A 21,339-nucleotide genomic window follows, 5' to 3' on the forward strand; every position below is an offset into this window, starting at 1 on the left:
CCTGGGATGTCAGTTAGACACCTCAGTTCAAAGATCTTTTCTTCCACAGGAAAAAGCAGATCTATATCAAAATCAGTTTCTAAGGTTTTGAACTCGGTATCTGATTCTCATGATACTCCTGGCAAGACTCCACATGAAAAAGATACAGTGGTATCTGAAGTCTCTAGTCCTAGCATCAACACTCTTTGTATTTTCAAATCCCAATGCTCAGCTGTGTCAGAAGAGAAATCATTTGGTGGAGACAACAGTTATCGTTAAATCCATGTCTCCTCTTCTCCTCCCTGTTCCAAAATGGTCAGGCACCACAGACGCCTTGGACTTTGCTTAAGAATCAGTTTCAGGAGGGACAAAGTACAGGGTGTGTAGGATATCACAGACAGAAGCAAGCACATAAATATGAAACAGGTGCTTGCTCTGATCAAGGCACTCAGCTCTGAGTCATCTTTGGTTTCCGGGAACTCAGATTCTTACAGGTAATACCAAAGTAATGTGGTACATAAACAAGTGGGGGAGGGGGCCTCGTTTTACCCACTTTGCAGACTAGCCATGTTAGCTTGAGATATAACTTCACAGGACAGTTTATTTTACAGGCATCCTACATCCCTTCAGAGCAAAATTGTGTGGTAGACAAGCTGAGCAGGTCCAGGGCAGACCCTCATGAATAGAAACTACATCTGAGGTCTTCCAAGATATGATCCATCTGTGGAGAGTTCCTCAAGTAGACTTCTCTGCCTCCTCTCTGAATAGCCAACTGACAAGATTCTGTTCCAGGACTCCATGCAAGAAGGCCTAGAAGATAGATGCTTGTTCTTTTTCTTGGACTGGAATGCTCTTGTAGACTTTTTCACCCTCTCCACTAATACCAAGGGTGCTTTTGAAGATTCAGGAGGAGTTCTGCATGATCATTGTGGTGACTCTATTCTAGCCTAGGCAACTGTGGTTGACCTTTCTTTCTGAAATGACCAGAGGCAGTTACTCCTCACAGACTGGATCTACTTGCACAAGAACAGGGGTGTTTGATACACCCCAACATCAATCAACTTCAGTTACCTGCCTGGATGATAGGGTCTTAATCCCTTTTAGGCATCTGTTTACTAAGGACGTGCAGCAGGTACTAATGGAGGCAAGAAAGCCTGCTACTAGAAAATCATATATTAGCAAATGGAAAAAGTTTTCTGGTTGGTGCCAACAACATAACGAGCACCCATTCAGGGCTAACTATTATCTGGTTTTACAATATTTGTTAGTTACTATAGTATGGTTTTGTCTTATTCCTTTTTCAAGGGTCATTTATCTGTCATTTCAGCATGTCTGCCAATGAGTCCTCTTTTATTTGATGCATTCTCATGTCAAAATGTTTTTGAAAGGGGTTGTGCAGAAGAGGCCATCAGGTAAACTGGTGAACCCTCCTTGGGATCTTAATTTTGTGTTACAGATGTTAACACTTGCTCCATTTGAATCATCTGACCTTGTTGACTTGAGGTTCTTAATGTGGAAAACAGTTTTACTTATTGCTGTGACCTCTGCAAGAAAGAGTTATCTGAGTTGCAAGCTCTTTGAGTCAACCCTGTATCATTTTCCACATGGACAGTGTTTCGTTTGAGAACTAATCCTTCTTTTATGCCCAAAGTGGTATCCGAGTTTACTTTAAGCCAAACTGTCCGTCTCCTCATTTTCCTTCCTGAACCTAAAAGTGAGAGAGAAATGATATTCCATACCTTGGATGTCAACAAACAGCTCTGATACTATCTTGGCAGAACTAAATCTTAAAAATCTTTGCATCATTTGTTCATTTCGGCAACTGGTGTCAAAACAGATTACTTCCAAATAGTAGTTTAAGGCTATGACATTTTGTTATACTCACAAAACTATTCTAGGCAGGGTGAAGTCCCATTTTACCAGGCCCTTGGCATTATCTCATTGCCTTTTGGAGAGAGATGGATTCTAGAAGCTGCTTCTTGGTACTCTGTACGTACCTTTGCAAGCACTATAAGCTTGATTCCTTCTCTAGGTCCAAGCCTTTGCTAGGGCCATTCTTCATGGCCTTCTGAACTCTTCCACTTCCCAAAGGTAGGAAGCTAGGGTAATCTACCCATAAAGCTAAGGGTACTTGAGCAGTGATGAGTATGATGAGCATAATACAGTTGTGTAAGTAAACTTACCGTAACAGTAGATGTTCAAATGATCACTGCTGCAGCAGCTACTCCTTCCATCCATCCTGTTTGTTTTTTTATGCCAGGGAGTGGGCATTTATTTAATTATTTATTTATTGCTAACCGACAATTTGGGCACATGGAAGGTGCCTTGAAGCTTTAGAAGCCCACCAGCTGGTGTATCCTTGGCAAGATATAACCTATTTAGCATAGGTTACTGTAGCAGTGATAATTCAAATATGAATTATGTTAAGTTTACTTACACAACTGTACTCCAAGTTTGTGTTGGACTGAAGAGCAGTACTAAAGAACCAGTATCTTTTGTTCATTGTCACTGCAGTCACATCTTAAAATTTCTGTTTTCTCCCTCAGAAAAGACTTCACTGTAATGTAACCTAATCCTCTTATCTTTTGGTGCAGTTCCAGATTATACTTGTCAGGTCAGAGAGGTTGTAATAGTTGTGCTTTTGCAGTGAGGATGGGAATATTTTTTTGCCTGCTTCCAGTTCAGAAGAAGATGGGAGTCTTTCCATTCTGTCATGGGTCTCAATAACATTTTTGAACATATCAGGTTTTGGAAGGTGATTCTCCAGGAATTTATGCCAGTAGCTGCTGGTGTGTTTGCATATGATGGATGCCTTCTTGTACTGGAATCTGCACAGGTAGCTCCTTCAATCTGCAGGTTCACCCCTTTCATTGCTTACTGGTGCTGCTTGGTCGCTGCTTTGCTCAGAATACTTATCAAGGTGCTAGTCTTGTGTCTTGGGTCTTGCAGGGAGCAGGACCTACATGTTTTCCCTTATCTGGATGACTGATTCCTTAAGGTTAAATTGAGAAATTCCCTTTTAGCATCCTTATTTGAGCTTTTGTTTGCAGACTAGCGGAGGTCTCTCTTACTTGATAGATGTTTTGTCTGAGCTCATATTAGAAGAGTTCCTCCACTGATGCAGAATTAGATCAGCTTCATTTTCATCTGTTTTGTTACAGCCAGGACACAGGAGGGTCATGTCTTTGGCAGCCAGGGTGAAGACACAGTCTTGAGTCCAAGCTTGGACTCTCCATTACCTTTTGAGAACATGGTAGGGCAGCAGCAGGCATAGCTATAGGCAGGTTTGGAGAGGGATAGGAACACAGTAAATGCCACTTTTAAGTTGTGTGATCTTAAATGTTAAGTACAAGACCAGTGACAGGTTCAAACTTATGCATGTGAATTGTTTGGGTGCTGCCAAACAGCAGCCCACAGGGGATGTGCAGGTGAAGGCCAGGCTTCACAGACAGTATGAGTTTGGGTCACCCAGGGATTTACAGGTAATAGCGAATTTGTGGACTGCGTTGTTGGGGTTGCATGTGAGGAGGACAACGCAGGTATCTCCATAACATACACTCAGCACACATCTGTGTAGGACATACATAGTCTTGATATTGGAATACCAGCCCACAGCTGTAGTGTAGATTTAAAGCTGCATATGTTACAAACAGGATATGTGCAGTTTCATGTTGCAGTTAACTGTGGTACAGATTAGTCAATGGTTTGTATTTCATTCCAAGGCAAGGGCTCACAGATGCAACACACCTTCTCAGGAAGTACACTTGCCACAGTAGAACACTGTGTACCTGCACAAGGCTATGTGTTTGTTAAACAATGTTTCTTTGCTGCAATAAACTTGCTTTAGAGTACTGTATTGATGGTAGTACACCTTTTTTGGTGTACAGTTTGTCATTTAAAAGTGGTGGCACATCTACTTTAACTACAAGTGTACAATAATTTGTGTAGTATGTATTTAAACGGGGATACATTTCATGTTATGTCTGAATTGCTGTATTTCATTGAAGCTCGTGGGCAAAACAATGTTCAGTTAGGTTCTACCACATACTGCTGGTAATGTAGTGTTGAATCACTTGTTCTCGTTTCCTACTCTCATATGTGCACTGTATTTTGAGGTGGTGTTGAGTTGGGGTTGTGCTGCTTGCTCACGTGTCCTAGAACTTACTTGTTGCTGTGCTCTGCAGTAGTGCTCTTGTAGCTTTTTATCATTGGACTACTCTCCACATCAGAGCATGGCTAGCTGCGTATATTTACCGTGTTTCACCATTTGGATGCTTGGATATACTTTACACTGCAGTGTATCACTACGATGCATCACAAGTCTTGCTCTGGCATGCAGCATATTTGTGTGATTTGTAGCCTTTATGTATGTAATGTTTTGTAAATATGTAATGTCAAAACTCTTTACCTTTCTCCAGTTACGTACAGGACATCTTTGTATTAAATTTTAAAGCTTTTCACATTCAGAGGCAATAAAGAAAAGATATTTCTCACTTAAGATATTTTTTTGTAGTTTTTCTTTGTCATGTTGCCATCTTGTCATAGTCTGTTATGCAGAGATTCAGACTTGCAGCCCCTAAGCCTCAAGCAGCCCTCAAACAAGCATTATTGTAGGTGGGGAAGCTATTACATTGCATTTCTCAAAACTTTTATTCCCCTGCTGTTTCTTGCCCTGTAGTTTATTTTACTTTGAGGAGGTTAAACATATTTTTAAAACAAGTGTACAGGAACATGTTAGGAATCTTCACAATAAAAAACAGAGCCCTTTGGCTCTGCATTTTATGGAATGTAATGAAAGTAGTATTGGGGGTCTGAATTTATACAGGGAACAGGTGCATTTAGTAAGACATTGACATACCTCTCAACTGCAGTGATTTTAGGCATGGTGCATTGATTTTGGCCCTCAGATTTAGCCTTGTTCCTCATTAAATCAATCCTGTTTGAGTGCAAATTTTATTAAACTGTGTTTAACAGCTTAGTTGAAATGGTAAATATGGTGCACTGTTAAAATGTTTCTGTAATATAAAAATAATGCCAGTTCACCCTTTGGGCTTAATAAAAAGTACAATTAAAGTTTTAAGTAATTTAAAAAGTATTGCTCTGTTTCATTAGTTGGATTATTGGCTCAATTACTTTGTTCTTGGTTTTATATCCGATGTTTTTACATTTGATTTTGACCACCCTGGCAGGCTATAGGCCGAGGCTCCAGGGTAATGAAATGTGTTTTATAGAAGCCTTAATTGTGGGTTATTTTATCTTCAGTCATAGTAGTTTTTTATACTCCGTCTCCATTCCTAGCTGCACTGACTTCCTTTGTGTTTTGGAGATTATGGCCTTTAGCAGTGTGTGGTAGTTGTCTTTGTGATTATCTGATTTTGTGAACCCTTCCCTTCTTTGCTTGATGTGATCCTTCCTCCAATGATACATCATATTCTTCACTTGGTAAAATATCAGAGGGATTTTTCAGAACTAATTTGTTTTCTACCTTTTAGTAGTACATTTTTGTACCCTTTTAATGACCCCCCCTTTCCTGCTGACCATTGAGCCATTTTCCATTTGTTGACATTCACTCGCCTGAGAGTAGTCGGTAGTGAGAACATCATACAGGCAGCTATGATAGGTGTTTGTCCCCCCCCCCCCGGTGGCTGATGTGAGCACCCATGTCGCCAGGGAGGCATCCTGCCCCCTACCCCTTATGTGTGTGTTTGTGCACACTTCCTTTTCAGAAACTTAATGAGGAATGCCTTGACTAGCTTGTGTTTGCTAAGCCTATGCTCCCCAGTCCTATGACTGCTAGTTTTGTGTAAGTCCCCATTTGCATGGAATCCAGTCAGCTGACCAAGACCACCACTAACAAATTTGTAAACCCATTCCTTGAGGACTCAAGTGGAGGAGAGAAGGACTTTGCAGCATTTTGCAATCTCACCTATCTTGGGTGAGGAGGAGTGTTTCATCTTTGGGATAACAATTTGTAGTGGAGACTGAAGAGTCTAGTCTAGTGATATGTGTATTAAATGTACACATTTGAGTATTGGGCTAATCTAGTGCTCAGTGCCATTCCCTAATCTGGTGTCCTCCTCCACTTCAGGTTGTGAACAAAAACAACAGCTTCTCCTGCATTTTTAACTGTTCAGACTGTTAGCAGATTGCTACACATTATACCACACATGAAGTGCTGAAACACTTCAGTCCAGACAACAAAAGCAGTATCAGCATTCATTTCTGAATGCAGTATTGAAGTGAATGTTGGTACCTTCCAACTAATGAAAGATCAGCATCTACTGATTCCACACCCTCACACCTGTATCCAGGCAGTCTGCCACTTTCACCCCACCATAGCTACACTTCTGGGAATAACAAAGTCCTTTACCGTTGTCAAGATCACAGCATACTGGGTCACCCTTATCTCCTCTTTGCCTATCCCCCTGTTAATTATGATTAGGATTTCTCAAATGTGGAGCTCCAGGTTATGAGGGCTGTGCCAGATAGGTATCTGGAATTTCGTAGCAGAAGATCAGGGAGAAGCTTCCAGTTGACAGTTGATGTCCGGTATCTATGTAGTTAACAAAAACAAGAAGTGTTACAGTTTTTAACATTTATCTTTTTTCTTTTTACAGCACTGTATTAGGAGTTTGTGCAGTAGCACATACAGTGAGATAGGTTTGCAGCTAATTATTGACCTGCTTAACTTGAAGGATAATTCTTACTGGCTCGTCAGAACAGAGCTTCTAGAAACTTTATCAGAGGTGGATTTCAGGTAAGAAAATTCATTTTGAAGCCCTATTTTATTAGTATTAGAATTCCTAAGAACATGTAAAGTCTTTAAAGTGGTTTTAAGTTTGATCTTCCATATTTGTACATTCATAACAAAATATTCTGTTTAGATACTCTGCAGGTATTCATCATAAATATTTTATTTGTTTTTGTTTTATTTTCTATTTGCTTACTGACATAGAGCACTGATCAGTACTGACCAATTTCAGGCTCATCCCAGATTACATTTATAAACGGGCATCAGGTGCATTTAGTAAGACATTGACACACTGACAGATCTCCCAACTGCTATGATTTAGGAATATTGCTCTGATTTTGGCCCTCAGATTTAGACGTGCTCCTCCCTTATTGATGATGTTCTCGTGAAGTCAAGCCTGTTAGTTTATATATTTAATAAAATATGCAAAAATATGCACTCAATGTCTGTACAAAGATTCATTACCATTAGCTCATGTAGGCCTTCTGTTGTGAGAAATAACAAATTGCTTCACTTTCTAAACCCCCTACTGTGAATTTTAAAGGCCAGTGTTTTGATTTTTAATGCTTTTGGAGGTTGATAGGTATGCTAATAAAATAAAAACAACTGTATAAACACTTGAAACTGACAATAGCAAGTTATTGTATAACTGTAACATTGAAGCTAGTGATATAGAACCTAAGGAATACTTGATGTCCTTCCATATCACTGTTGCAGTATTCATAACCTAAGAGATCTCCTGCCAAGGATAGCCCAATGTCTGGCCAGTTTTTCAAAGCCTTTAGTACGTATAGGTGCTGTACGTCACATGTACACTCCCTGTGCAAGGCATAGGGCACAGTGATGTACAGATGCACTTACTCAGAACTCTTTTGCCAATAGTCTGTATGCCATCATTGAACATCGGTCTGAATGCCTTTCTGTTATGCTTCTTACCAAGCTGTGTTTCAGATAAGGGCTCTGTTGGGGTTTCTACTTGTCTTTCTTTCTCTTTTTTTTTTTTTTAGTGCTGTTGAGTTCATGTCATCCAGAAAGGGAAATTGTCGGTTTGGGTGGCAGAGTTCCCATAAGGACAGGCTGGTTGCTTATGATGACTGTATGCAATGGTTTATCTGCCAGGCTTTTGTCCATAAGACCTTACATAGCCATCTCTCCTGTTTATCTGCTTACCTTGAACCCCATTGTCTTAAGCTGTTGGCTCAAGGTGCTGTGATGGAACCTTGACATGCTGATGGTTAGTCATCAGCCAAGAAAAAAGCCAAAAAAATTTGGGTCTGAAATGTCTGCTGTCCAGCCTCCGCTGGACATTTCTGGTGAGGCTAGTGAAAGCCCAGAGGTTCGTCTGGTGGTTATCTTTGAGTCTTGTGCCACGATCCCTTCAGAGGTTGGCACAGATCCAACTTCTCGTACCTTATCAGAGGCTTAACACATGTCTGCTCCAGGCATTGTGGGAGAACGGTGGCTGATTATATCCAAGGGACCAAGGGAGATTCCACAGATCTTGGTTAGGGAACATATCCCTACTATGCCAAGGGTATGACCCTCTAAGGGTGTTTCCTGTGGGACATCCTGCAGACAAAGAAACAGAAAACTGAGTATATTTCCCCAGTAGTTAAGGAACCCCGATTTGAATGGCAAGATTTCACTCTGGGATTATTTAATGCTTTAATGGCTTTAAAGCCTCATCAAGGGGTGTCTGTGCCTGCCCCCCCCCGGTCTTCCACTCCTCTTAAAAGATCCACGGAAGTAGATTCCTCAGCTGAGGAGCTGGATTTTGGGGAAGAGTTCATGGCTTACTCTTCTCAGATTTCCCCTTTCGAAGAACTGTCTCTTGGGGATACTTTTACTTGTATGATGGAATTTTTTAAGTGGGATTGCTGTCACGTTCTTGATACTCAGAAATGGTATTATGAGCTCCTCCAGCTGGAGTCTCCTGTGCCTTCTGCTGTTCCCTCAGTACTGGCTGTCCTATTGGATACCTTTTTAGCAGCTTATGTGGCCCCTGGATCTCAGCCCTGTGTTCTCAAGAAACCTGATAGAATTTACAAGGTGCCTGATAAATGTAAATTGCTGTATAAATGCCCATCTGCTGATCCTTCTGTAGTGTCTGCCTCTTCTGACAAACCCTCCAAGTTGTTGCCATCTACCAAGCTGCTTCCTTCAGATAAAGGTAGTAGGGCCTTGGAGAGGCTGGGCAAAAAGCTTTATACTGCTGCCACTTTATCCTTTTGGGCTGTCATTTGCCAGAATTATATGACCAGGTGTGTTTTCACCCACCTTTCTTAGGTTTCAAAACTGGTTTCTGATTTTCCTGATTCTGAGGACAGGGCCTCTGCCCATTCCCTGTTGGGCTGTACATTTCAAGTTGCTCACCACTGTCAAATGCAGCTACAGTGCAGCTGACTCCTCCTCCAGGGCTTCTGTCTTTGGTTATGTTATGAGGTGTTACTCTTGGCTTCATCTTCAGGCTCTGCCTGATGACATTAAGAACAGACTATTGGATACTCCTTTGGATAAAAAAAAAATATGATGTTGCTGCTGCTGAACTTTTCAAGTGTCTCCAGAATAAGGGTAAAGCCTTTGCAGACGATGAAGCATATTTTTTTCTCTTATTCCTAAGTTTCAGGGGAATTGTCCTCTCATAAAAGGGTTCTAAAGTGTGCCTTCTGTTAAGTCTGCTGAAACCACCGCTTCCAAGAAACCTGCTTTTCAGGATAAACCAAGTTCCATTTGACAGTTTGCTTCCCTTTTCCCATGGCCAGGTTCTCTAAGTCCTCTGTCATTCCCTGTCGCTTCAAAGATCACAATAGATCTTTGGTTCTGTCCATCACCCACCAGGGATATTTCATGGTGTGGAATTTCTTTCCTCCCTTTTTGAGCATCCCTCATCTTCCTCGGGAATGACCTCTTCTTTACCCAGAGGTGCTCCATTCTCTTTTGGTCTAGGGCACCATTCAAGCTTTGCCTACTGCCCAAGTTGGGAGGTGTTTTTATTCCTGAATGTTTTTGGTTCCCAGAAAGGAGGGCACTTTGAGACCAATTCTGGACTTTTCCCAGCTCAATGCCTTTCTCAAGATTCCTTCCTTCCTTTTGAGTGTTGTGCTTCAAACTCTTTTCCCCCTTCTTCTACCCCAGTTCTTTCTGGTCTCTTTGGATCTCAAGGATGCTTACTTTCATATCCCCAGCCATCTCCTTTTCAGGAAATGTTTACATTTCTCTGTTTCTTCCTTGCATTTTTGGTTCACTGCTTTGGCCTTGGGGCCTCTCTGCTGCCCTAAGGGTATTCACCAAATGCCTTGCTCCTGTCATTGCCTTTTGCAGGATGGGAGGAGTTGAGATCTTTACATATCTTAGATAATCTGTTAATTCAAGCTTCTTTCCCCAGTGATCTGCTTCACCTTCACCAGTTTACTGTTTCCCTGTTGCAGAGTCTCGGGTTCCCCATAAACTTTTAGAAATCAGCTTTGACCCCTTCTAAGGATCATATTTTCCCTGGTTGCAGGATTCAGACCATCCCCATGCTGGCATCTCTGCCTGTCCCCAAGGCCTAGTCTCTTACTGCCTTTTTATCCAGTCTCTTCTTCATCTGGCTTCAGTCACGGCCAGGAATTTTCTCGAGTCCTGTGGTTCATGGCTTCCACTCTTCCCATGCTACTTCTGGCCAGGCTCCACATGAGGAAGGTGCAGTAGTACCTCAAGTCAGTGTGGCTCCAACATTGCCACCCCCTAGCCTTCCCAGTTCCCTTCCTTCCTTCCATGTCTCAAGCTTCAGCTTCAGTGGTGGATTCATCACCTTTCTCTCAAACCAGGGCTTTCTTTCCAGGCTCCAGTACAGACTCGAGCTCTTTACAGACACCTCAAGCAGGGGATGGGAAGGCCTCCTTTGGTTGTCTTAAGGTTCAGGGTCTCTGGCGTCTTCATCAGAGGTTGAACCACATCATTATAAAAGAGATGAGGGCTCTGCTTCTAGCTCTTCAGGCTTTTCATGCCCTCTTTCATCCTGGACCCCTCAAAATTTTCACAGACGACAACACAGTGATGTGCTATGTCAGTAAGCAAGGGGGTACAAGGTCCTGTCTGCTTTTCAGGTCTGCGATGTAATGTCCAATATCAAGTAACTCTTCAAGCTGTTTACATTCCCTTGGAACACGATCTAGTTGCAGACTCTGAACAGTTCCAGCACAAAATCTCACAAATGGATGCTTCACAGAGATGTATTCCTGGACATAGTCCATCGGTGGGTATTCCTCAGGTAGATATTTTTGCCTCCTCTCTGAACAGACAGCTTCCTCTATTCTGTTCCATAGTCCCAAGTCCTCTGACTTGGAAATTGAATGCCCTGTCTTTTCCTTGAAAGTGGATGTTTCTGTATGCCTTCTATTCCCTTTCTCTACTATCACAAGTCTTGCACAAGTTCAGGCAGGACTCCAAAAATCTTGCTACAGACTTTCTTTTGGCCCAGATAGCATTGGTTCCCCTTTCTTTCTCACCTGGCCAGGGGCAGTTACCACAGGTTACCTCACTGGTTGAATCTTCTTGCACAAGACAAGGGTTCTGTTATCTGTCATCATTAGTCCCACTTTTAAACCGACACTGTGGGTGATAGACTGATCCCGTATAGGCAGCTCTTTTCTGAGAACATGCTTTAGGTCCTGCAGGAGGCCAGGAAACCCACTTCCAGGAAATCATATATGTCCAAATGGAAGCAATTTTCTGTCTTGCCGACTTTCTCTCTCCATTATGATCCCCTATCAGTGGAGGTGGTTCTGGTTTTCTTTTGTGTGATTTGCCCCATGCTGGGTTAAAATATTCTTCAGTGAAAGCTCACCTGTCAGCAATTTCTGCTTGTCTGACTGTGACCCCTCCTCTGGCCTCTAGATTTGAGGTCAAGCAATTTTTTTAAAGGTGTCCCTCATATCAGACCTCCCAGGAAGCCAATTCTGCCTTCCTGGGACCTCAGTTTTGTACTTAAAAAAATTGACTCGGGCTCCTTTTGAGCCTGCTTCTTCAGCTTCTTCACAGCATTGTACTTGGAAGACTGTTCTCCTTTTGGCTGTCACGTCAGCTAAGAATGTGTCTGAACTTCAGGCTCTTGTAGCTATTTCTCCTTTCTTCATTTTTCACAGAGACAGGGTGTCTGGTCATACTAATCCTCTTTTTATGCTTAAGGTCATTAGTGATTTTCCCTTAATCAGGCTATTCATCTTCCTTCCATTTTTCCTTCTCTGCTGTCTGGCAGTGAGAAGGTTCTTCACACCTTAGATTTGCATAGACAGCTCATATATTATTTATGTAAAACTAAAGTTCTTCACATATCTGTGCAGTTTTTTTTTGTTTCCTTTCATCCCAGGTCTTTGGGTTTGGCAATTTCTAAGCAAACCATCTCTTCCTGGATTTCTAAGTAAATTTCTTTTTATAATTATTTTCATGGTAAATGTCTTTCCTCTTCAGTAAAGGCTCATCCTACCAGGGTTGTTGCTACTTCTGATGCTTCTTTCAAGGGCCTTGATGCCAATTCCATCCATGAAGCTGCTACTTGGTCCTCTGCTCATTCTTTCACGAAGCATTACAAGTTGGATGTTATTTCTAGGGCCAATGCTGACTTTGTCAGGGATGTCATGCATGGGTTTCTGGAGGGCTTTTCCATGCCATCCTTATCTCAGGATTCCTGTTGAGCTTTTGTGCTCTCCCTTAGGTTATGAATACTGCGACAGTGATATGGAAGGACATAGTACAGTTGTGTAAAATCTTAACGTAACAGTAGATATCCTTCTCACTATTGCAGTTTTCACTTCCTCCCTCCTGCCCCCTCTGGTCTAGCCTATTCCTTCTTGCCATCCTGGCCAAGGGGCTCTTCTCTTTTTTTCTCTTTCTGGATGCACATGCTTTTCCTTCTCCCTAGGAACATTATTTTCCTCCTGGGGCTTTTCCAGATGTTCTTTGTGTTTCACTTTTGCAGTCATCACACTTGGGTTATCTGCCTGCAGGTAGCCCTCAGTTGGCCCAAATACCGGAGACTTAGTATTTCTGCGTCGGATGCTGTTGCTTATTCCATGACTTCAGGTCATCAGGGGTATAAAAGCAGGCAGCCAACGCCATTACATCAGTATTTCCTGCCGAGGGGGACCCCGAAGCAGAAGCAGTTCACAAGTGCCAGTCGGCCACTACCTGAATTTTTCATTTTCGAGTTGAATAGTCCTGAAGTCATCTAAAGCTAAGTACCCTGTTAAGGATCCTTTTTCTTGCTCTAACCGATATCAGAAAAAGTTAACAATTGTCTTGCCTGTGAAAAGCAAGTACCTCACAGAGATTTTAATTTTTACTGCGTCACCTGTTTAGGCCCAGACCATGACTTCCCTCTCTGTCGGTTTTGTGCTTTGTTTAATGCCCAAACCATTCATCATTGGGCTGTCTTTGTTGCTAAATTCTTTTGCTGTCAGTATCCGGATTCTGAAATGGCTTTGGTAAGCCATCCGACTACCGATCTTCCGAAAAAACATAAGGATAAAGACAGAGACCACATAGGTCCAAAACTGCCGAAGACTCATCTGTTAAGCTAGTTGCCAGTCTGCCAGTACTCAGTGAGGTGCCTTTGCAGCCCCTGATGCCCGCTTCTGTGGATTCGCAGGCCTCTGCTGAGACCCAGTCAGAGTCTGGTATGCCACAAGATGCTTCTTCGACTATGGAACCAGCGGATGTCTCTACCTTAGATGGGTCCGGAGCCACTTGCAGGCACCGGCTTCTGAGGGGGTTTTTCGTCCTACTAATGTTTGAATCAAACAGATGACTTCATTTTTAACCAAAACTACCGAGTTTCTTAGGCCCAGAGTATGCACTACGCCTAGAAAACCAGCGACCAAAGCGCATGCTCAGGCACCCATGCCACAAAAACAAATGCTTAGAATGTCTGAAGACCTTATTACGCTGATTAGGGGAAGCCAGCCCTCCCCTGCTAAGAGACAAAGAATCCAGTCCCCTTCATGTTCTACAGACCAGGAGTCCGATGACTCTGACCTTTCTGATTATGAAGACATGCCTTTATCAGCCTATGAGGATTCAGATGCAGAGGAATCCATTCCTTCTGCATCTACTCCAGAAACCTTGCATACTTTAAGAGAGCATTTCTATTGGGAATGCCAAGACTATCCTCAGTCCAAAAAGCGACTCAGAGAAATTTTAGAGTTGCCTCAGCACAGGCCTTTAGCTATACCCCCTGTCCTGGATGTTGTGGATGATGTTTTCATGGAATCCAGTCTTACCCCAGACACTTTACCTCCTGCCCCTAGGAAACCAGACAGGTACTACAGAGTTACCTGATTCTCACAAGTTTCTTTTCAAGAATCCTACTGCTGACCCAGAGATAATTTCCCAGGGACCAAAAGGTATTAAGGCTACTACAGCCAAAAATCATACCTCTTTGGACAGGGATTCCAGAGCTTTGGCCAGATGGGGTAAGAAGGTATATACCTCTGCAACTCTTGCTATCAGGGCATTGAATTGCCAGTTTCACATGCTGAAATACCAGCAGCATATTATGGAACTTATTAAACAAAAAGTGGTAACCTTTCCATATTGTGCAGAAAATAAAGAATTGCAGGAGCTTATTCATTCTGCAAAACAAGTTAGTAAGCATACTTTGCAGTGTGGCTTTATCTGTACTGAGAAGACATGCTTGGCTGAAGGAGCAGACCTTGCCAGATCATGTCAAATCTAAATTACTAGACACTACTTTGAATAGGGACTATTTGGCACCAAAGCAGAAGTTGTTCTTAAAAAGATGGAAGAAAAGGCTAAATCTATACAAACTGTTAAAGAACTACAAGTGCAACCACCTAGATTCAGTAGGCATTGCCCTTCAAAACACTGGTCCTTTCCAGCCCCTCTCCAGGCCTTCCCAAACAAGACCCAGGGGAAACAGACCACCCAGACTACAGTCTCAGGGTATGCAGAGATCTAAGCAATGGAGTGCCCCCACCCTTAAAGCAGGGAGTGGTAAGACACCTCCTTATGGAAAAAGCTCACAATGACTTCTCAACTCTACTTCCCAGCCCTTCCCAATTGCTTGTGTCCCTAGGAGGAAAACTTGCCCTTCATGCAAAAAAATGGATGTACATCACTCAGGACCGATGGGTCCTTACCATTGTATCCCAGGGGTACAAATTTTATTTCCATTCACTGCCAACCCCAAGCTGGTTTCCAGACCTTCCTCCAAACCAGTGGGCAGAGGCTCAAAACCAAATACTTTCACTGCTCAGTATCAGAGCTATTAAGCCTGTTCTAGTAGAACAGAGCAGTCAAGGATTCTACTCCAGGCTATTCCTGGTACCCAGGAAAGAGGGCTCTTGGTGCTCAATCATAGATCTTTCAATTCTCAACACCTTCCTGGTGGTACCAAAATTCAAGATGCTTACCCTGCAACAGCTTCTCCCTATGTTAGCCAAGGATGCCTGGTTAGTCACCCTAGACTTAAAAAAGCCTATCTGCACATCCCCATAAGGGAGTCATGCAGGAAGTATCTACGTTTCAGGGCAGGGACTATGTATTATCAGTTCTCTGCACTTCCCTATGGCTAATCTACTTCTCCCGGGGTATTCACAAAATGCCTGACTCCAGCCATTGCATACTGCAGGCAGATAAATATCCAAATTTACCTGTACTTGGACGACTGCCTGATTCAGGCGGACAGTTGAGAATTGCTGCTTCAGTACCTGGCATTTGTAAAAAGCCGTTTCACTTCATTGGGGTACACCATCTATGAAAAGAAATCACAACTTGTACCCAGTCAAAAGATTGTATTCCTGGGAGCAAGCTTGGGCACAACTTCCCAGATGGCATTCCTCATTAGAGAAAAACAGGTCTATCTGACAGACTACCAGAACCCAGTTATCTGCTAGAAAAGTACTGCAAGCCCTAGGGGTTCATAGCCTCATGTATTCTGCTAATTCCATATTCAAGACTGCATATGAGGAAACTTCAATGGTACTTAAGAAGTCTTTGGTGCCAACATTCTCAGAACCTGGAAACAAGTCATTCCTGTTATACCTTGTCTAAGGACAGAGGTCCTATGGTGGGCTGAAGCATGCAACCACAACAAGGGACTGCCTTTTACTCAACCCCACGCCACCCTGACCACAGACGCATCAGACTATGCATGGGGGGGCTCACATGGCTGGCAAATGTATTCAGGTCCACTGGAGCCCAAGTCAAATTCTCCTGCACATCAACCAAAAAGAGATGCTAGCTGTACAGAATTCCCTGACAGCTTTCAGATACCTACTCATTCCAGGACAACTGCTGATAAAAACAGACAACACCACAGTTATGTGGTACATCAACAAGCAGGGGGGAACCCATTCTTACCCACTCTGAAGGTTAGCCATGGCCCTGTGGAACACAGCCTTGGACAGCCAAATCCATCTACAAGCTCAATTCTGCCAGGCAAACAAAACTCACTGACAGACTACTTAAGCAGAAATCTCCTAGACCCACACGAGTGGAAATTGGAACCCAGCACCTTCAACCTTCTGATCCAGAAATGGGGGACCTCAGAGGTGGATCTCTTTGCCTCCCCCGATAACCACCAATTAAGCAAGTTCTGCACCAAGAACCCTCATAGCAGGGTCTGGAAGGTGGATGCTCTATCCTTTCAATGGGAAAACCTCTCAATCTGTACCTTTCCCCCTATGCCCTTCTCTCAAGAGTATTACTCAAGATAAAACAAGACAGGCCAAGGACAATTTTGATTGCCCCGGACTGGCCACACCAGCACTGGTACCCACTCCTGCGCAACATAACGGTGCCATACTGGCACCTATACCAGACCCCAACCCTGCTTTCTCAGCAGGAGAGACAGATTTTGCATCCACAATTGAAAACCCAATTCCAAACAAAATAGGAAATACACCCTGGGGAACACTTCTCTGTCTCTGCTTGACAGTGGCACAGGAAAATAAATAACGTGGGTGGCATAAGCCAGTGAACCTTGTTGGCTAGGCTTATGTAGGCCCTTGGGCCGATAGCCTAGTACCTGCCTATGAACCTCTGAAACCTAAATCTTGCACCTGGCTTATTCCTTAAGTACTCCACCAGCAACCCTAAGCATACAGGTGCTGGACATCATTCTTGAAGCCAGAAGACCCAGTACTAGGAAATCGTATGCTGAAAAGTGAAAAAGGTATTGTTCTTGGATTCAGTCTAAAGGAACGGACACAGCTCTGCCCTCCTTACCTGTAATCCTGGATTACCTAGCAGAACTACTCCACAGAGGCCTAGCCTTCTCCTCCATTAAGAGCCATGCCTCTGCCATCTCAGCTCATTACAATACTGAGCCACCTCTGTTCTCTCACCCTCTCATCAAGCAGTTCCTGAGAGGGGCAGACAACGTAAGGCCACCAAGGAGAGCACCCACCCCCCTGCTTGGGGCTTTAACTTTGTACTTGAAAAGCTCATGCTTCACCCTTTTGAACCTGCTGCTTCAGCAGAGTTAAAATTCCTCTCTTGGAAAACAGCCTTGCTTCTAGCCATCACTTCAGCTGGAAGAGTGTCCGAGTTACAAGCACTGATGACTGTGGAACCCTTCATTATTTTCCATGCAGACAGGATTTCCCTCAGGACTAACCCTTCCTTTATGCCTAAAGTGGTGTCCAGTGTGGCTCCCAACCAATCCATCCATTTGTCAACCTTCTTCCCTAATCCTCAAAATAAAGGGGAAAGGATTCTGCACTCTTAGGACATGCACAGACAGCTCAGGTTCTACCTTGATAGGACTAAGCCTTTCAGAAAATCTGACCATCTGCTAGTCAGCTTTGCAACAAGGGCAGAGGGCAAGGCCATTTCAACACAAACCATTTCCAAATAGATAGTACCCTGCATCAATTTCTGCTACAAGCACCATGGAAAACCAACTCCTCAGGGGGTCAGAACACATTCCACTAGGGCTACATCTACCTCTACAGCATTTCTCAGGGGAGTCCCTACCAGGGACATACTGGAGGCTGCTACCTGAAGTTCTGTACACACCTTCAACAAACATTACCACCTGCCTATCTTTTCCAAATCCAGGGCAGGATTTGCTACAGCAAACTTGCAAGGCCTACTAGCCAGCCTTAACTCTTCTTGACTGCCTCCACCCTTCCTCAGCTTTGGGAATCAACCCAAGTGTGATGACTGCAACAGTGAAACACTAAGAACATAGTACAGTTGTGTACACTTACCGTAAATGTAGATGTTCGAGTGTATTCACTATTGCAGTCCTGGTTTCCCTCCCTCCAGCCCCCTGGTTTTCTCTATCTCTCCTCTCTTTGACTATTCCTGTTGGTATTGGTATTTTCTTTTTACTGGTGGTGTTTTCCCCAGCATATCCTAGCTTCCTGTTAGAGGGCTCCTGACATTTGGGGCAAGAAAAACTCAAGTAATGGCTTCGGCTGCCTGTTTTTGTACCCCTGACGACCTGACGTCAAGGAAGAAGCGACAGCATCTGACGTAGAAATATTAAGTCTCTGGTATTGGGGCCGACTGAGGGCTACCTGCAGGCAGATAACCCAAGTGTGATGACTGCAACAGTGAATGCACTCGATCATCTACTTTTATGGTAAGTGTACACAATTGTACTTTCTGAATATGTGCATCCCTACATCACCTTTTTGCCCTACACCTTACACTGGGAGCATACATGTGATCTATGACACCTATACATACTAAAGGCTTTGATATACTGGCAGATAATGGGCTATCCTTGGCAGGAGAGCCCTTCATGGTAAGGTTTTATACAACTCTACTTTTATAGACTTGTACTTACAGAGTAGTAAGAGGTGCATTAGAGGAAGAAAGAAGTAGATGTTAAGTGTAGGCAATATAGAAAGAGGTTTATTCATATTTGCAGAGTAAATAGTTATAATTTAGGGTAAGCTAGTAGATGTATGTAGCCAAGTGTGGGACTCTGGATAGGATTAGTGTATATGATGCGATCATTGTTGTGTATTTGTGTTTACTTTGTTCCTGCAAAAACTGTTTATACTGGGATCAGAATTTGGAGTAATTGGGGAGGTCGATGAAATCTGGTGGAAGGGAATGCCACAGTTTAGGTGTCAGAATGTGATCAGTGTAGTGTAATATTGTTCTGGGTGTTAGTAGCTTGATACAAGCTGTTGGTTGGCTTCTGAGATTGAAGGTTGAATGGATGTAATGAGTTTCATGACTAGTAGGAATGGGGTGTGTTTGTCCAGTAGTTTGTAGGTCATGGATCTTGGGAGGAAGTTTGCTGTGGCTTGTACTGGCAGTCATTTGGCCTTTGAAAGAATGAGGCAGTGGTGTTCATTACAAAAGGAGTTGACAATGAAACAGCAGATTTTATTGGAAGTGGTCTGTAGTGGTGTGGTGGTTTTGCCTGAGGTGAAAGCTAGTAGTAGTTACTAACATTCTTGTTGTGCAAGCAAAGCAAAAGGCCCACAGTGGCTACTCCTGACAGAAATTGACAGAAATGGTGTGAGACTTTGGGCACAGAATAATCTGCTATTGGAATTTATTTGGAGTCAGTACAGTTTATTTCAGGGATGTCTGGAGTTGATGTTGGATTTCCTCATGTGAGGGGATGGATCTGTATATCACTGTGTCATTGGCATATAGTAGCTGAAGATATGGGAAGCCAAGAGGTAGTTTATGTATAAAGATTGCGGAGAGCTGTCTACTGTCATAGAAGCTGGCTGGGTGAGTGAGGAGTTGTTTTGAGATGATTTCACTGAGGAAGTAATCGAACTACTGAAAGGACTGGGAACTGATGCTTTTGTCTGTGGCAGCTCAATAGAAAATGATATAGTTGACTGTTTCGAAGGCCAGGCCTTGGTTAGGTCAAAGAAGAGAGCTCCAGTTAGGATCATTGTTTGTTGGGATATTTTCTACAGATGGATGTCAGTCATCTGACCAGAGTTCAAGCGCATTGGGATGATGTCCTTCAAGGATGCATCTGCAGTCCTTACAAATGGGTTGTCCTGTCGTCAGGCAGCCCTTCGGTCGGCCGGATTCCAAAGTCTGGGTCTGGCCTCGGCTGGTGTCGCACTTCACCCGACGTCATAGCTGCAGTTTTTCGGGTATAAAGGCATCAGCCAACGCCATTTTCCTCAGTCTTTCTTGCCGCGTGGCGCCCGAAGCAGAAGCTGTTCGCAAGTGCCGGTCGGTCAGAACCAGAGATTACTACTACTGAATACTACTTCGAAGACTTCTAAAAAGCTAAGTACCCCGTTGGGGACTCTTTCTTGCCTCAGCCGATGTCAGAAAAAGTGAATAATTGTTTAACTTGTGGGAAACAAATACCTCATAAAGATTTCCACTCTTACTGCTTACCTTGCTTAGGCCCAGACCACGACGTCGCAGCTTGTCTAGCCTGTGCTTCTTTTAACCGACGGACGCTTAGACGTCGGTCGGAATTTGCTGAGCAGTTTTTTGGCACTGATTTTGCTTATATTATGCCATCGGATCCTCCGACTTCACAAATATCCAAAAAACGCAAGGAAAAGGACCGACACTCGCGGTCCGCGGTTTCGGCCGAAACCGCGGTTAAGCCAACCGCGAGTGTCTCGGTTTCAGCTGAAACCGAGCAAGCGGTTCTTCCTTCAGCCGACAACATGCCTTCTACCGAGGCCTCTTCAAACCTGGTGGAATCGGCTTCTGAAATCCATCCTGTGGTTGCGGTTTCTCAGGAATTATCTGACACTATTCCTTGGATATCTCAACTCCTGCACGTGGAGCTGCTAGGCCTCCTGCAGCCATGTCCATTAAGGCCTTTGCCAGGGCTAAAGCAGCTAAAGCTACAAAAACTGTGCCTGTTAAGACCCCCTCTCACAGGCCCAGCTCCAGTTCCCAAATGCTTTCCTTGGCAGAGGATCTTATTTCTTTAATCCGGGGATCCCAGCCTCATCCAGACAGGGCCTCTCATCCACCTCCAGAGAAGAGGCCTAGAGCAGAGCCTCCTGAGCCAGTTTCCACAGATGATTCCTCTGATGATTCAGATAACACAGACCCTCCAGAGGCTCCTTATTCCCCTTACGAAGACTCTGATGCTGAAGAGTCCATCCCTTCTGCCTCTCCACCTGAGGAATTTTCCTTTGGGGAAACCTTGCATACTATGAGGGAACAATTTCAGTGGCAGGGCCAAGATTTTTCAGACTCCAGGAAAAGGCTTAGAACCTTTTTGCATTTACCACAACATAGGCCTTTAGCTATACCTCCAGTTCTTTCTGTTGTAGATGATGCATTTAATGATGCTTGTACTGCTCCTGATTCATTACCTCCGGCCCCTGCTAAGCCCGATAGGTACTACAGGGTCCCGGACACACATTACCATTTATACAAGGCTCCTTTTGCAGACCCCGAGACTATCTGCCAGGGGCCTAAGGCTGTAGCAACTACCTCTGCTAAAAATCCCTCCCTCTGAAAGGGAATCCAGGTCCTTAGAGATGGGGTAAAAAAGTTTACACTTCTGCTACTCTGTCAGCTAGGGCCTTGAACTGTCAATTTCATATGATCCAATATCAAGAATTTATGCTTGACCAGTTAACTAAAAAACTGTCCTCTGATGAACCTTTTGATAAGAAGTATGTTCAGGAAATGGTACA

The 21,339-nt window shown here is 43.6% G+C and overlaps 1 protein-coding gene across 4 annotated transcripts in view; it reads left to right on the plus strand.

Moving 5' to 3' along the window:
- Positions 1–21,339, plus strand: part of HTT (huntingtin) — a 4,811,037-nt gene that overhangs the window by 1,297,853 nt on the left and 3,491,845 nt on the right. For all 4 annotated transcript variants that reach the window (XM_044062924.1, XM_044062926.1, XM_044062925.1 and 1 more), the window contains one exon: positions 6,597–6,736. In XM_044062924.1, the coding sequence (XP_043918859.1) occupies positions 6,597–6,736 (140 nt within the window). The remainder of the gene's footprint in view (positions 1–6,596; positions 6,737–21,339) is intronic.

This window comes from Protopterus annectens, chromosome 2.part1 (assembly GCF_019279795.1).
Source record: "Protopterus annectens isolate FY-2018-M chromosome 2.part1, PAN1.0, whole genome shotgun sequence".
In the NCBI taxonomy this organism is placed as follows: Eukaryota; Metazoa; Chordata; order Ceratodontiformes; family Protopteridae; genus Protopterus; species Protopterus annectens.